Genomic DNA, 12,986 nt, shown 5'->3' with positions numbered 1-12,986 from the left:
GCAGCACAGACTGGGTGGGACCTCCCCGGTTGGCAGCTGCTCCTCTTTCTTTCAGGGCACTTGAAAACCTTCCCTTCGGCTGCGGTGGAAACTGACCCTGGTGCAGCCCCGGGCACGGGGGAGAGAGGTCAGGTCCACAAGGGCAGGGGGTGGGGGTGGGGTGGGGAAGGGCCTGGGGGGCGGTTCTGCCCTCTGACCTTTTGCGGCTCCGTTCCTTGCTCCCCACCCCTGTGCAGGCGTCAAAGCAGGAAGCGCTCCCGCCCCCCAGCCGGTGTCCCGGACGAGCAGGTACTGCCGGGTCTGAGATACCCAACTCCCCTCTGGCGCCTTGCGTGGAGCACAAGGTGCTGGTTTCAGTTTGGCCGGCTTTGCGCCAGCTTCCCTGTTTGCTTTGGGGATTATGGATTTGTCATTGCGGTGGGGTGGGCAGTGGAGATCTGAACAAGGGGCCTGTTTGCAAATGTCCACCAGTGGCAGCACGTGAAGAATTCCTGCAGCTGAGCCTTGCTTCTGACTTGGCTCGCTGGCAGGGGGGCGGGGGACAAGGGAACAGGTCCAAGTATCAGGGCGAAGAAAGGCAGGCGGGCCCCACCTTGCCCTACTGGCAGTTTCACCCTCCCTCTGTCCTGTGCTGAAGCTTCCTGGAGATAACGGAGGCTGCTCTCTGCCCCACTCCCGTTTCCTCCTCCTCTTCCAGTGGCGACAGCAAAAGCAAGCCAGAGGTCCTCCCTGCTAGCGCTTTGTTTGGGCCCCCGCTGGAATCTGCCTTTGAGAATGAAGGATTCACAGGTGAAAACTGTCCTGTTTTTCCAAAGGGGGCTTTCTGGGTGGCCATCTTTGCCGCGGGGGGCTGGGTCAAGCAGCTGTGCTTCCCCAAAGCTTGGGAGCGTTCCAACCCCCACCCTGGGGCGGGGCTCTGGGGTGAAAGTCATGGAGGAAATGCGTGACCTGCAGCCACAAGAAGGATGCCGAGCATGTTTAGCCGAACACATCTAGGCTGCCCCTAACTGTTCACTCGCCCTCCCTAGGCTGCTGTGCTCGTACCCCACCCTCGTCACGTTTTCAGCCTAGAGAAGTTTTGGTGCTGCTCAAGATGAGATGCAAAAAATAAGAGAAAGAAAAAAAATGCAGGCGTGTAGCAGATGGAACGAGGGAGGGATGTGCCGTCAAATCAGCCGACTCTTAGTGACCACATAGACAGAGCCTCCTCCAGAGAGCTGGGCCTTTGGGTCACACGTCCAGAGTAGGATCATTTGAGCCTGGTCGTTGGTGCCTCAGGAGAGAACTCTGGGCTGATTTGTTCAGCGATCCATCAACTAGTTTCCTTGGCTGTCCACAATATTGTCGGGAGTCTTCTCCAAGACCAGCGTTCAAAGGCGTCAATACTCTTCCTATCCTGCTTCTTCAGAGTCCAACGTCCGCTTCCCTAGTGCGTCGCAGGGAAGACCGAGGCTTGCACGGTTCTGACCTTTGTAGGCGTAGAGAGACACCCTGGCATCTGAATCTCTTTTCCGAGGCCTTCGTGGCTGCTCTGCCAAGGGCGAGTCTGCAGCGTATTTCTTGACTGCTGGTTCCTTGACTTGATGGTTGATCCCCAAAAGCAGAGGCTTTCCAGCACTTCAATACTGGTGGCAGTGCCTGTTGTTGTTAGGTTGTCTTCTTTACATTTAATTTTAGCCCCTTTTTTTCACTGTGCCCTTAAGTACCAGGGCTTGCAGATCCTGTGCATTTTTGGCTGTCAGTGTAGTATTATCAACGTAGCGCAGGTTGTTGATGTTTCTTCCTTGAGTTTTAAACCACGCTTATCTTCTTCCAGTCCAGCTTCCGTTAATATATATTCTGCATACAGGTTAAATAAATAGGGGGGGAGTGTGCAGCCTTGTCGCACGCCTTTGCCAGCCTGGAGCCAGCCTGTTCCGCCATGTTCTGTCTGTCTGTGGCTTCCAGACCTGTGTATTAGTTTCTCGTGAGGACAGTGAGATGTTCCGGGATTCCCATTTTCCTGGGCTTGATCAGGCCAGCACAGTCAAAGCCGTTCTGTAACAGCTGAAGGACTTGTTGGCTGCTTCTAGTATGTTTTGGCTTTCCTGGGGCGGGGTGGGTGTAACAGGACCAACCTGTTTTCACTCGGTGTGCTAAGACTCGGGGAAGGGGCCTTTTCAAAGGCCTTTCTCGCAGCAGGAAGGCTAGCTTTTACGCAAGCGGAAGACGAGGGTTTCACCTGCATGGGTTTTGTGTGCGTTGTGTCTCCCGGGGAAGGATTAGGGCTCGCCTTCACCTGGCAGGTGTGTTGAGAACACTTTAGAAGGCAAGGGGGAGGGAGGGGGGAGGGGCAGGGGAGAGCATGAGCGGGAGAGGGCCCCCCCCCGTTGCCATCCTTTCAGGAGACCGCCCCCCCAGCCTGCTGGATGTTAAAGGAAGGGGGAGGCTGCTTCTGCCCATGGAGGCTCTCTTCCGAGCCATGAGAAGGTCTCCAGGGAGGAAGAGCAGCAGGGCCTGATCGTGCAACTGACTGGTGGCCAGAGCCTGGGTTTTTCTGCCAACCGGGGGTGGGGAGAAGGAGCTCTGACCCACCAGGATCTCTCCTCGGGAGGGGTCTTTGGACCCACCACAGCGTAGAAGAGAACGGTCCACAAGCCGTTATCGCAGCGTACCCCTTCCCCACAATAGGTAGGCCGTTGCCCTGGGCTACTTCCGCCCCCTTGGCTTCACAAGGTGGTGTAGCCAGGTAAATCGGCCTTCGGTGCTCGGTCCTTGCAACAGGTAAAAGCCTTAGAGTTTGGAAACAGCCTTTTCCTCCCTCCAGGAGTCCTGGCATTGCTTGGGACTGGGCACTGCCTGGGCAGTGGGGTCACTCCTCTTCCACTTTCTGCCCAGCTCCGAACTCTGCCAGCTGAGCTCTGGGCAGGAGTCTCACCCAGATGGGCCACATACCGGGGCTTGTGGTCCTGGCCGTTGGCCATCCGACAGCCCCCTTACTGGTCTGAAAGGGTTGCAGATGCCCAGCATGCTGCCCGCCTCTTTGCCTACACACCCACCCTCCTCTTCACCTCCCCGCAGACCTCATGCTCCTCCAGTCTGGATCACCGGGACCAGGCTGGGCTGGAGAGAACCGGCAGAGCGGCAGCCCCCGCCTGGCGTCGGGCATCGCGGAGCTCAGGGGGACGTCCTGCCGAGCCCACCTCCAGCTCGTGTCCCTGAGCCCAGATTGCCACATTGGGGGAGTGTCTGTGCTGGCGGTGGGTGAGGGCGTGGCTGTGAGAGCGTGGGCTGCGTGGAGGCGGGAGGCGGCCTTGTTGCAGCCGTTAACTTGATTGATATCGTTATTGTTATCCTGGCCAGCCCTCGCTTCGGAGCACGGCCTCTGGCCTCGTGGAAGGGTGTACACGTGCGTTCAGGTCGGCTGCACACACACCTTTGCAGGGGAAGCCATCTTTGGGGAGCCACTGGGCTGCTGGAAGGCGGCAGGCTGGGCAGATCAGTGGATTTGAGGGGTGCTTGTAACCGTGGTGGATTCTTGTGGGGAATCGCCTATTTCAGGGAATGCAGAACTCACGGCTCCAGGGCAGGGCAGGGCAGGGCAGGAGAGTCTGGGGGCGAGGCTGCTCTGCGTGGACCCTCTGTCCTGCCCTTCTCTTGTCCACAACCCCGGGAACCGTCCAGTGGGGCAGCGGCCCCGTCGGCCTTTGCGCCAGCCATCGCCGCTCTTTTGGGTGCTGGGTGGGCACAGCGCCCCAACTCCGTATTGACACTCCTGTGTGCTCTCTCTCTGTCTCCCCACAGCCCCCCGAGCCTACCTGCTGGCCTCCAGCCCCTCCCCGTTCTCCTCCTCCTCCCCCGAGAATGTGGAAGACTCTGGCCTGGACTCACCCCCCCACCTGGCCATGAGGCCCTCCCCAGAGTCCCGCCTGTGGAGCTCCCGGCCAGCCACACCCCAGAGCCCCCCGGGCCCAAGGAACCCCAAAAGCGGTGTCATCTTCCGGGGCAGCCGCGGCGCACTTCTGCCTGAGGATGGACCCAGCCCCTGGCTGCCCCAGCCCTCCACCCCCTTGGATGCCCCCTTCGGGGCAGAGCCAGACTGGGCAGTCTCCGGGGCCTCATGGCCCCCCACAGGGGCCCGGGGCCTGTCTGCCTGCTCCCCTGACCTCTTCTCAGAGGCCGGAGTGGGGGGGCGGCGGCTCTGGGTGGCCCGGCCTCGGAGCACGGTGGCCTCGGACGGCCCCCCCCGGGCCGGGGAGCGCGACAGCTGCCTCTCGTCCAACTCGGCCTCCTCCTCCTCCTCATCCCCCGCCCCCCTGAGCAGCGGAGACTCCACCAGCCCATCCCCATGGGCCCCCCGGGGCCGCGACTCGGACAGCAGAGGCCCTTCTGCCTCGGACGCCTCCTCTGAGCACAGTGAGTAGCGGGGGTGTGTGTGAAATGGGGCTAGGGCTCCCGGGGGCTGGGGCAGAGGGCAAAGGAGGCGGCTGTTTGGCCCGGGAGCGCCGCTCCCTGCAGCTCCTCAGCGTTTGCCTTCTGGGGGTCTGTCCAGCTACCAGCAAGAAGGAAACGAAGGGGGGGGGGTCATATTTGGCCTCCCCAGCCCCCACATGTGGCTGCCAAGAAAGCGTCGTCAGAGGCTCCCCTGCCAGCCCGGCTGCCTGCTGAGGTGCCTGGCTGTTCCTGCCTGGGGCGGTGGGGTCATAAGGGAGCCATCTCGGGGCGCTCTGGGCTTGGCAGCCGTCTGGGGGCTGCTGCTGCCTCCTCCCCCCACACCTGTGTTCAGGCTTTCTGCAGGGAGGGCGAGGAGGGGCAGCGGGAAGTGCATTCTCCCCTACTCTGTGATCCAGTTGCGACACTGGCATTTGGGGAAGAAAAGAACGGAGCCCAGCAGCGGCAGAGAGGATGGCCAGGGGTGGTTGAGAGTGGCGTCTGTGCTTCGGGGGGGGGGGGGGTTGGCCTCTGGGCAGGGAGGGTCGCCTCATCCAGCTCTGCCCTTCCAGCCGCCCGCTTCTCTTTGCCTGTAGCTTCCCTTCCCCCGTTGGCCCCACACGGCTGGGCCCCCACGGCGGCTCCTGCTTGGCGAAGCTTCTCCAAAAGGCCCTCGGCCGCTTCCGCCACTGGCTTTGGGGGTGAGACGGTGAGCGCTGCGACCCTCTGCTGGGCACATGGGGGCTTTGGGTTGGGCAAGATGGAGCACCATCTGGCAGGTGGCAGCCGTGCCCATCTGGTGTGGTGCCACGTGTCCTTGCCGAGCCTAATCTAGAGCCCCTTTGCTTTTATTCAACATGAAATGGGATCTGCTGCCACGTTTGGGGCGTCCTTGGTAGCTCTGGGGGCTGGCAAACAAGGGCCCCACCTCCCTTGATGCACCTTCTCGGTGCCATCTGCCTGAGCTCTGGTGTGACCTCTAAGGACGTCTGCTCCCCCCGCCTGCTTTTGGCTGCTCTCGTGCTCTCTGGAGACCGTCCAGACGCCCCTGTCCTCCCTGGCCCTGGGGGCAGCGCCTTGGCCGGGGGGCCCCAAGAGCAGAGACCTGGAAAACTGGGTGGCACAGGGCCGGGCATTTGGACCTCTCTGCTGAGCTTGGCCCTGAGGCCCCCCGCCAGCTGGGCCAAGGGGGTGGGACAGACTCCCCTCCCACCCTGCAGAGGAAGGGGTGGGGGGCTGCCGGTGGCCTCTTGGGTGACCTCTCCTCCCACCCACAGCCCCGCTCCTTCAGCCCTGCCCCACTGTCGGTGTTGTCCTCCTCGCAGAGCACCTCAGCCTTGACGGAGCGCGCCTTCTTCACGGCCACGCAGCCGGGGCTCGGTAGGTCCTCTGACCAGGGGCTGGGTGGCACGACCCTGCTGCCTGGGCTGGGGAGGGGGCATCCAGGTCTGCCAGAACTGGCTCAGGGACCCTGCTTTCCTTCTTTCCTCCTATGCCAGGTGTCTCCCGTGGGCCCTCCCCCGTGGTTCTGGGCTCCCAGGGTGCCCTGCCCGTGGCCACAGCTTTCACAGAATACATCCATGCTTACTTCAAGGGCCAGAATCCGGACAGGTACTGAGGGGCGGGGGTTGTTTGTCCTACACCACTAATGGGTGCCTTCGCAGCTCCCAAGCTGTGACTCCCAAGCCCTCCAAGGAGGCTGGGTTTGCCCCCATGCGCTGGGCCTGGGCTGCCTGCACCCCTTTCCTGGGCTTGCACGCCCGGGGGGGGGCAGCCAAATGCCACCTGTTGGGCCAGCAAGCCATTCAGCAACTTGGGCGACCTGCCGAGCCACCACGAAGCCCAAGCCTGGGCACGGCCCAGGTCTTCCGCCAAGCCCCAAACCCTTCCTGGGGGCACAGGCTGAGCACCAAAGGGATTTGTGCTGAGGGACCGTGGGCAGGAGGAGGCCCTTTCCTGGCCTTGGGGTGGGGCTGAGCTGGCTAGCCTCGAGTGGCCGGTCACGGCTTCTGCCCCCAAAGAGCTGGAGGGCCGGACCCGCCTGGGGCAGAGCAGAGGATAGGAACCGGAGGGCCCCTTGCTGTCTCCGCAGCTGCCTCGTCAAGGTCACCGGGGAGCTGACCATGTCCTTCCCGGCGGGCATCATCCGCGTCTTCAGCAGCGCCCCGGCCCCTCCTGTCCTGAGTTTCCGCCTGCTCCACACGGCCCCCATCGAGCAGTTCCTGCCCAACACCAGCCTGCTTTTCAGGTGCTCGCAGGGAGGAGGGCTTGGTGCCTGTGGGGCTGGGGAGGGCAGCACAGGGGGTGGGCAGGGGGGAGCTGGGCTCTAGAAGCCCCAGTGGGCATAGTGGGACAAGGGCTACGCAGAGGTCGGGAGGCTTGGGAGACAGGAGGGAGGGAAGGCCCGGCTGCTGCAGCAGAACTGGAACAGCCAAACTGACCGCCCTTCCTCTCCTGGGCGCCCCGCAGTGATTCCTCCCAGAGTGACCCGAGTAGCAGGGACTTCTGGCTCAACATGGCCGCCCTCACCGGGCACCTCCAGAAGCAAGCCGAGCAGGCAGGGGCCGCCCCTTACTACAATGTGACCCTGCTCAGATACCAGGTGAGGGGGCAGGGGGCACCAAGACCGGTGGGCAGGGCTGCAGGCTTAGCAGCTGGTCGGCAGAGGCAGCTGAAAGCCTTCTGAGCCCTGAGGGCCAATGCAGTTTTCCAGCCACTGTTCTTCCCAAGCTGACCCTGCGAGGGAGACCAGGGCAACCGGGAAGACATTTGAACTCCAGTCGGAAGAGCATGCCTGGGCTCTCTCCCCGAAGCCTGTGGAGGCCGGGCAGACGCTGCGCTAGACTGAATGCAAAGGGGAAGCCTCCAGGGGACTTTGCAGGGCATCTTGGTGTTTTTCAGGAAATAGCATGGAGGGGCTTCGTCACTATCTAATTCTGGGATGTTTCTCAACTTCCCAGTCTTGCCCACAGCCCTGGGGTCTCCTGGTGGCTTCCCATCCAGGGACTAATCAAGTCTGGTCTTGCTTAGCTTCAGAGCTCAGACAAGGTTAGCGAGGAGGTTCCACCTGCTGAGACGGAACACGATTAAGTTAATTCAGCGTAGTCTACGTGATTATTGCTCATGTACTTAATAACATTCATTAAGATTACACTGCTGGCAATTCTTGGGGAGTTTGTAGCTGGTGCATCGATGCCGGGGGTTCCGTGTGGCCCCTGGTGTCCTGCGGAGCATCACTTCGTTTCTCGCTGATATCCCGAGGTGCTCACGGATGCCTTCCGCCATTTTGGACCAGGATTCCAAGAACTCCCAGCCTTCGACTGGCTTCCTCAGATATTTGGGGGTTGAAGTCCCCCCACACCAGGAGGCTGGGCGAGTCGGCTTTTCCCCCCTCTCAGCCACTTGACTCGGCCTTGGCCTTGGCCTGTGGCCTCTCCTGAGGCCCCTGGCTTGAACCAGGTCCCGGGGGGGCAGGCGTGCCCCGAGAGAGGGACACACAAACACACATGTGCCCCCATGTTCCTGACCCCTTCTTCCTCGGGTCTCATCCTCTCCCATGTTGCCCGTCCTCAGTACTCCAAGCAGGGCCAGGAGTGGGCCCCACTGCAGCTGTCTGTGAACTGGGAGTGTGCTGCGGAGGCCACCCGGGTGAGCGTGGATTACCGCTACAATGCGTCGGCCCTGGCCTCGGCTGTGACGCTCACCAACGTGCAGGTCCTGCTGCCCATCGAGGAAGCGGCCACCAATGTCCAGCCGCAGCCCAAGGCTTGCTGGTAAGCGGCAAGGGGGCGGCGGGTGGCGGGATGGAAGTGCGTTGCCATGTGGAAGATCAGCCAGCGGCGCAGCAAAGCACTCTTTGCTCCAAGGGACCCAGAGGTGTTATTTACTAAACCAGCAACTCCAAGGAAACCAGCACAGAGCTAATCCCTAGGTTTCTGTGCCAGAGAGATTCTGCCCATGGCAACTGGAGGAGGAGGAGGAGGAGGAGGAGAGGCCACATTGGCATGGATTGGATGGCCCTCCGGCAGGCAGATAGGGGGCACTCTTCCCCTCAGCTAGACCTGGAACAGGAGCCCCACAACCGGCCATGCTCAAGGGCATGGGGCAAAGGCCAGGCCAGAGCTCACCTCTCATTAAGATGGCAAAGGGGGCCCTTCGGGGCACCCCCACCCTGGCCTTGCACCAGCTTTGGATGCCTGGTGGAGCTGGGGAGTGAACTTCTGACTGCTTGCCTCTGTCCTGTGGTCACTTGCCCAAGCCCCTGCCTCTCTGCTGCGAGTTTCCTGTTTGCAGCAGGGCAGATCTTTGTTCTATTTTTATTTCGCTTTTGTGCTTTGAGATCTTAGCTGTGCTTTGGCCCTCCGACTGGAGTTCTAGGGAGATGTTGGTCCGCATGTTCAGCTGGCCCAGTTATCAAGCCAGTATCAGACAGGAACAAAACCAAAAGGGGGAGGGGGTGCCTCCTTGCCCCGTTCCTCCGCCTCCCCTAATTGAGAAATGGCCGAAGACCTCTGCCAGTCCCGAAGCGTATCCTGGGCACCCCGAGAAGACCCGGCATCAGGACGGGCACCGCAGAGGCAGACGGGCTATTTGCAATCGGTCCGTTCTCAGAGGACCAGAAGTGCAGAGTATTTGGGGGTGGGGGACACAGCTCAGGGATGGAGTTGCTCTTGGCTCTCTGGGAAGACCCCTTGCAGCTGCATCCCACAGTGTCCCCCCCGTTGCCCCCTGCAGGAACCTGGAGGAGAAGCGTTTGCTCTGGAGGCTCCTGGATGTCCCCGGCACCCAGGGCCACGGAGGTGAGAGGGGGGCGGGGGAGGCTGCCCTTCCTCAGTCCCTCGGCAGGGTGGGCGCATGGACCACCTTCACCTTCCTCTCTCCCGCCCCAGGTTCTGGCCGCCTCCTGGCCAGCTGGGAGCCCCTGGATGGTCCCAGCAGGCCGACCCCCGTGGCCGCCCAGTTCACCAGCGAGGGGAGCACGGTCTCGGGAGCTGACGTGGAGCTGGTGGGCAGTGGCTACCGGATGTCCCTGGTGAAGAAGAGGTTTGCCACAGGTGAGGGGGCCGGGCTGCCACCGACCGGCCCTTTCAGCCCACGTGTTCTCTCTCAGCTGGCCGGTGCGCACGGCTACCCCAGCAGACAGGCATCCTGGGCCTGACGTGGAAAGTGGGTCATCCTGCAGGTGGTTTGGGGCAGGCAGGACGAGACGGGGCTGACGCAGAGGGACTATGCTGGTGTGGCGAGAGCCTGGCACTGCATCCGGCCCCTGGGGGCTCTGTCAAGCAGCCCTGTCCCCCAGGAGGGTGAAAGACCAACCTCTCCTCTCTTCTCCCCCCCAAATGTCCCAGGGCCACCCTCACAGACCCCTCCAGTGGCAGTGTAGCACAAGCCCTCTCTTACCTGAGGCACAACAGAGGATCTCCTTTGCCTCCTTCTGGCTGATAAGCCCAGGCCCCCCAGTAAGCCCAATTCCTGGGTGCTCTTGGCATCTGCTGCAGCACCCAGCTCCTTTCTCCAGCAGGTGCCCAGGCTCCTTGTGTCCCCCATTCCTGGATTCCTAGCAGGGCTTCACTCTATGCCAGTTTGGCTGTAGCCCCCTCCCCCGGGGTCCCAGGCCAGGCACGGGATGCGCTTTTTCCATCACATCCGCACACTCGTTCCCTCGCAGAAGCCTCCCCAGCCCCATTTCTTTAGGTTGTTGAGAAGCTTCACTGATTTCTTAGCAGTGTTAATTTTGCTTGGAATTTTGATTCTTCGGTAGCAGTACTATAAGAAACCTTGGGTGGATTTCTTGCCATTAAAGGAACAAGTAAATATTTAAAAGAAGTGAAAGCAGTAAGAATGACCAGATCCTTTACTCTATCGCAGTGTTTCTCAACCTTAGCAACTTGAAGATGTCTGGACTTCAACTCCCAGAATTCCCCAGCCAGCAAAGCTGGTTCTCAGAGTTGAAATCCAGACGTCTTCAAGTTGCTAAGGTTGAGAAACCGCTTGATTGCACGGACTTGCTTTCCAGCCCTTCTCTGACCTTGCTCCAGCTTGTCACTGTCCTTTTCAGTGGGGTGCCAAAGTCCTGTTCGCGTGGGGTCCAAGCAGGGCAGAGCAGAAGGGCCCAAGACTACCTTGATCTGACCTCGGCCAGGATAGCGTTGGCCCCTCTGGCAGGACAAACGAGGACACCCAGATCTTCCTCGTGTGTGTTCTCACAAGCCAGGTCTCCCTGCCAGGCAGCAGCCTTGAGGGGAGGGGAGGGGAAGCAGGGATGGGGGCAGGGGGGATTCTCTGGAGAGCCCCCCACCTCTTGAGTACTCTTCCTGTTTTGGCTGTGACCCCCCTTTGTTTTCCTTCCCCCCACCAGGAATTTATCTTGCTGGCTCCTGAACGTCCACGGCCCTGGGAACTTTCCCTTTTAAGTCTTCTGGGAGACAGAAATAATATATTTGTGTGTTTTAAATTATTTTTTGCCTGGATTTTAAACCCTGGAGGAAAAAGCCCTGTGGGAGGGTGAAAAGTCAGAAGAGGATGTGAAATTTGAAAACTTTGGAATCCACACCTGTTGCACTGAAAGTTTTTTTTTTTGTCCCTCTGCTTTTATTTCGATTCTCTGTCCGTCCGTCTTTTGAAATGTCTTTGGTCCTACCCCTTTTTGGAAGCCGCCAAAGGGAAGGGCACCAGTTTGGTCTTTTAATAAAAATGTTTTTCTAATGAAAAGGTATCCTCTGCAGTGATTTACACATAATTTTATTGAAGGTTTTATACATTTAGGAAAAAAGAGTGGTTAAAATGTAATTCTAATATAGGTATAGTTAATGGGTAGGGCAATTTGTAACAGGAAACTGACCCTTCATACACATGTTTTGAGGGCTACTCAGTGAAACAATTGTACCAGCAAAAATTGGCAGTTTTGTCTTCAATTTTCAGCAATGACATCTTGTAGGGCTCCTTAAGAAAATTTGCAGCATGCTCGGGCCAAAGAAAAGACAAGGCACTCTTTCTTATCTGTGCACTTTACTTTGTTTAAGTACATTTCTTGACATTTCTTGTTTATTTGTTCAGTCGCTTCTGACTCTTCGTGACGTGACTTCATGGCCCAGCCCACGCCAGAGCTTCCTGTCAGTCGTCAACACCCCCAGCTCCCCCAGGGACGAGTCCGTCACCTCTAGAATATCATCCATCCACCTTGCCCTTGGTTGGCCCCTCTTCCTTTTGCCTTCCACTCTCCCCAGCATCAGCATCTTCTCCAGGCTGTCCTGTCTTCTCATTATGTGGCCAAAGTATTTCTGTTTTGCCTTTAATATCATTCCCTCAAGTGAGCAGTCTGGCTTTATTTCCTGGAGGATGAACTGGTTTGATCTTCTTGCAGTCCAAGGCACTCTCAGGATTTTCCTCCAACACCACAGTTCAAAAGCATCGATCTTCCTTCGCTCAGCCTTCCTTATGGTCCAGCTCTCGCAGCCATATGTTACTATGGGGAACACCATTGCTTTAACTATGCGGACCTTTGTTGTCAGTGTGATGTCTCTGCTCTTAACTCTTGTATCGAGATTTGTCATTGCTCTTCTCCCAAGGATTAAGCGTCTTCTGATTTCCTGACTGCAGTCAGCATCTGCAGTAATCTTTGCACCTAGAAATACAGTCTTTCACTGCCTCTGTGTTTTCTCCCTCTATTTGCCAGTTATCAATCAAGCTGGTTGCCATAATCTTGGTTTTTTTGAGGTTTAGCTGCAAGCCAGCTTTTGTACTTTCTTCTTTCACCTTCGTCATGAGGCTCCTCAGTTCCTCTTCGCTTTCAGCCATCAAAGTGGTATCATCTGCATATCTGAGATTGTTAATGTTTCTTCCAGCTATTTTAACTCCAGCCTTGGATTCCTCAAGCCCAGCTTGTCGCATGATGTGTTCTGCATACAAGTTGAATAGGTAGGGTGAGAGGATACAGCCCTGCCGTACTCCTTTCCCAATCTTAAACCAGTCCGTTGTTCTGTGGCCTGTTCTTACCGTTGCTACTTGGTCGTTGTACAGATTCTTCAGGAGGCAGACAAGATGACTTGGTATCCCCATACCGCTAAGAACTTGCCACAATTTGTTATGGTCTACACAGTCAAAGGCTTTAGAATAGTCAATAAAACAGAAATAGATGTTTTTCTGAAACTCCCTGGCTTTTTCCATTATCCAGCGGATATTGGCAATTTGGTCCCTAGTTCCTCTGCCTTTTCTAAACCCAGCTTGTACGTCTGGCAATTCTCGCTCCATGAACTGCTGAAGTCTACCTTGCAGGATCTTGAGCATTACCTTACTGGCGTGTGAAATGAGTGCCACTGTTCAATAGTTTGAGCATTCTTTAGTGTTTCCCTTTTTGGTATGGGGATATAAGTTGATTTTTTCCAATCCGATGGCCATTCCTGTGTTTTCCAAATTTGCTGGCATATGGCATGCATTACCGTGACACTACCTTGACATTTCTTCACATAGGCAAACATTAAAATCAATAGGCCCGTGCAGTTAAAGAGCAAACTGTAGAAACTGGCATTTGGATATAAAGGTGGGGAGACTGCGCTATTAGGAGCAATTAAGGGCAG

At 58.1% G+C, this 12,986-nt stretch overlaps 1 protein-coding gene across 1 annotated transcript in view; it reads left to right on the top strand.

The window, feature by feature from the left end:
- The window catches only part of FCHO1 (FCH and mu domain containing endocytic adaptor 1), a 29,807-nt gene extending 18,692 nt beyond the window's left edge, over positions 1–11,115 (top strand). Inside the window, 13 exon segments of the mRNA XM_063291034.1 lie at positions 56–127; positions 237–288; positions 698–789; positions 3,784–4,395; positions 5,007–5,119; positions 5,688–5,790; positions 5,910–6,021; positions 6,503–6,658; positions 6,880–7,012; positions 7,984–8,183; positions 9,145–9,209; positions 9,300–9,464; positions 10,769–11,115. Of these exon segments, the coding sequence (XP_063147104.1) occupies positions 56–127; positions 237–288; positions 698–789; positions 3,784–4,395; positions 5,007–5,119; positions 5,688–5,790; positions 5,910–6,021; positions 6,503–6,658; positions 6,880–7,012; positions 7,984–8,183; positions 9,145–9,209; positions 9,300–9,464; positions 10,769–10,791 (1,898 nt within the window). The 3' untranslated portion in view covers positions 10,792–11,115.
- The last annotated feature ends 1,871 nt before the right edge of the window (positions 11,116–12,986 follow it).

The sequence above is a fragment of the Candoia aspera genome, chromosome 1 (assembly GCF_035149785.1).
Source record: "Candoia aspera isolate rCanAsp1 chromosome 1, rCanAsp1.hap2, whole genome shotgun sequence".
Classification (NCBI taxonomy): Eukaryota; Metazoa; Chordata; class Lepidosauria; order Squamata; family Boidae; genus Candoia; species Candoia aspera.
Note: the sequence above shows the minus strand (reverse complement) of the source record. Positions and strands in the feature narration are given on the sequence as shown.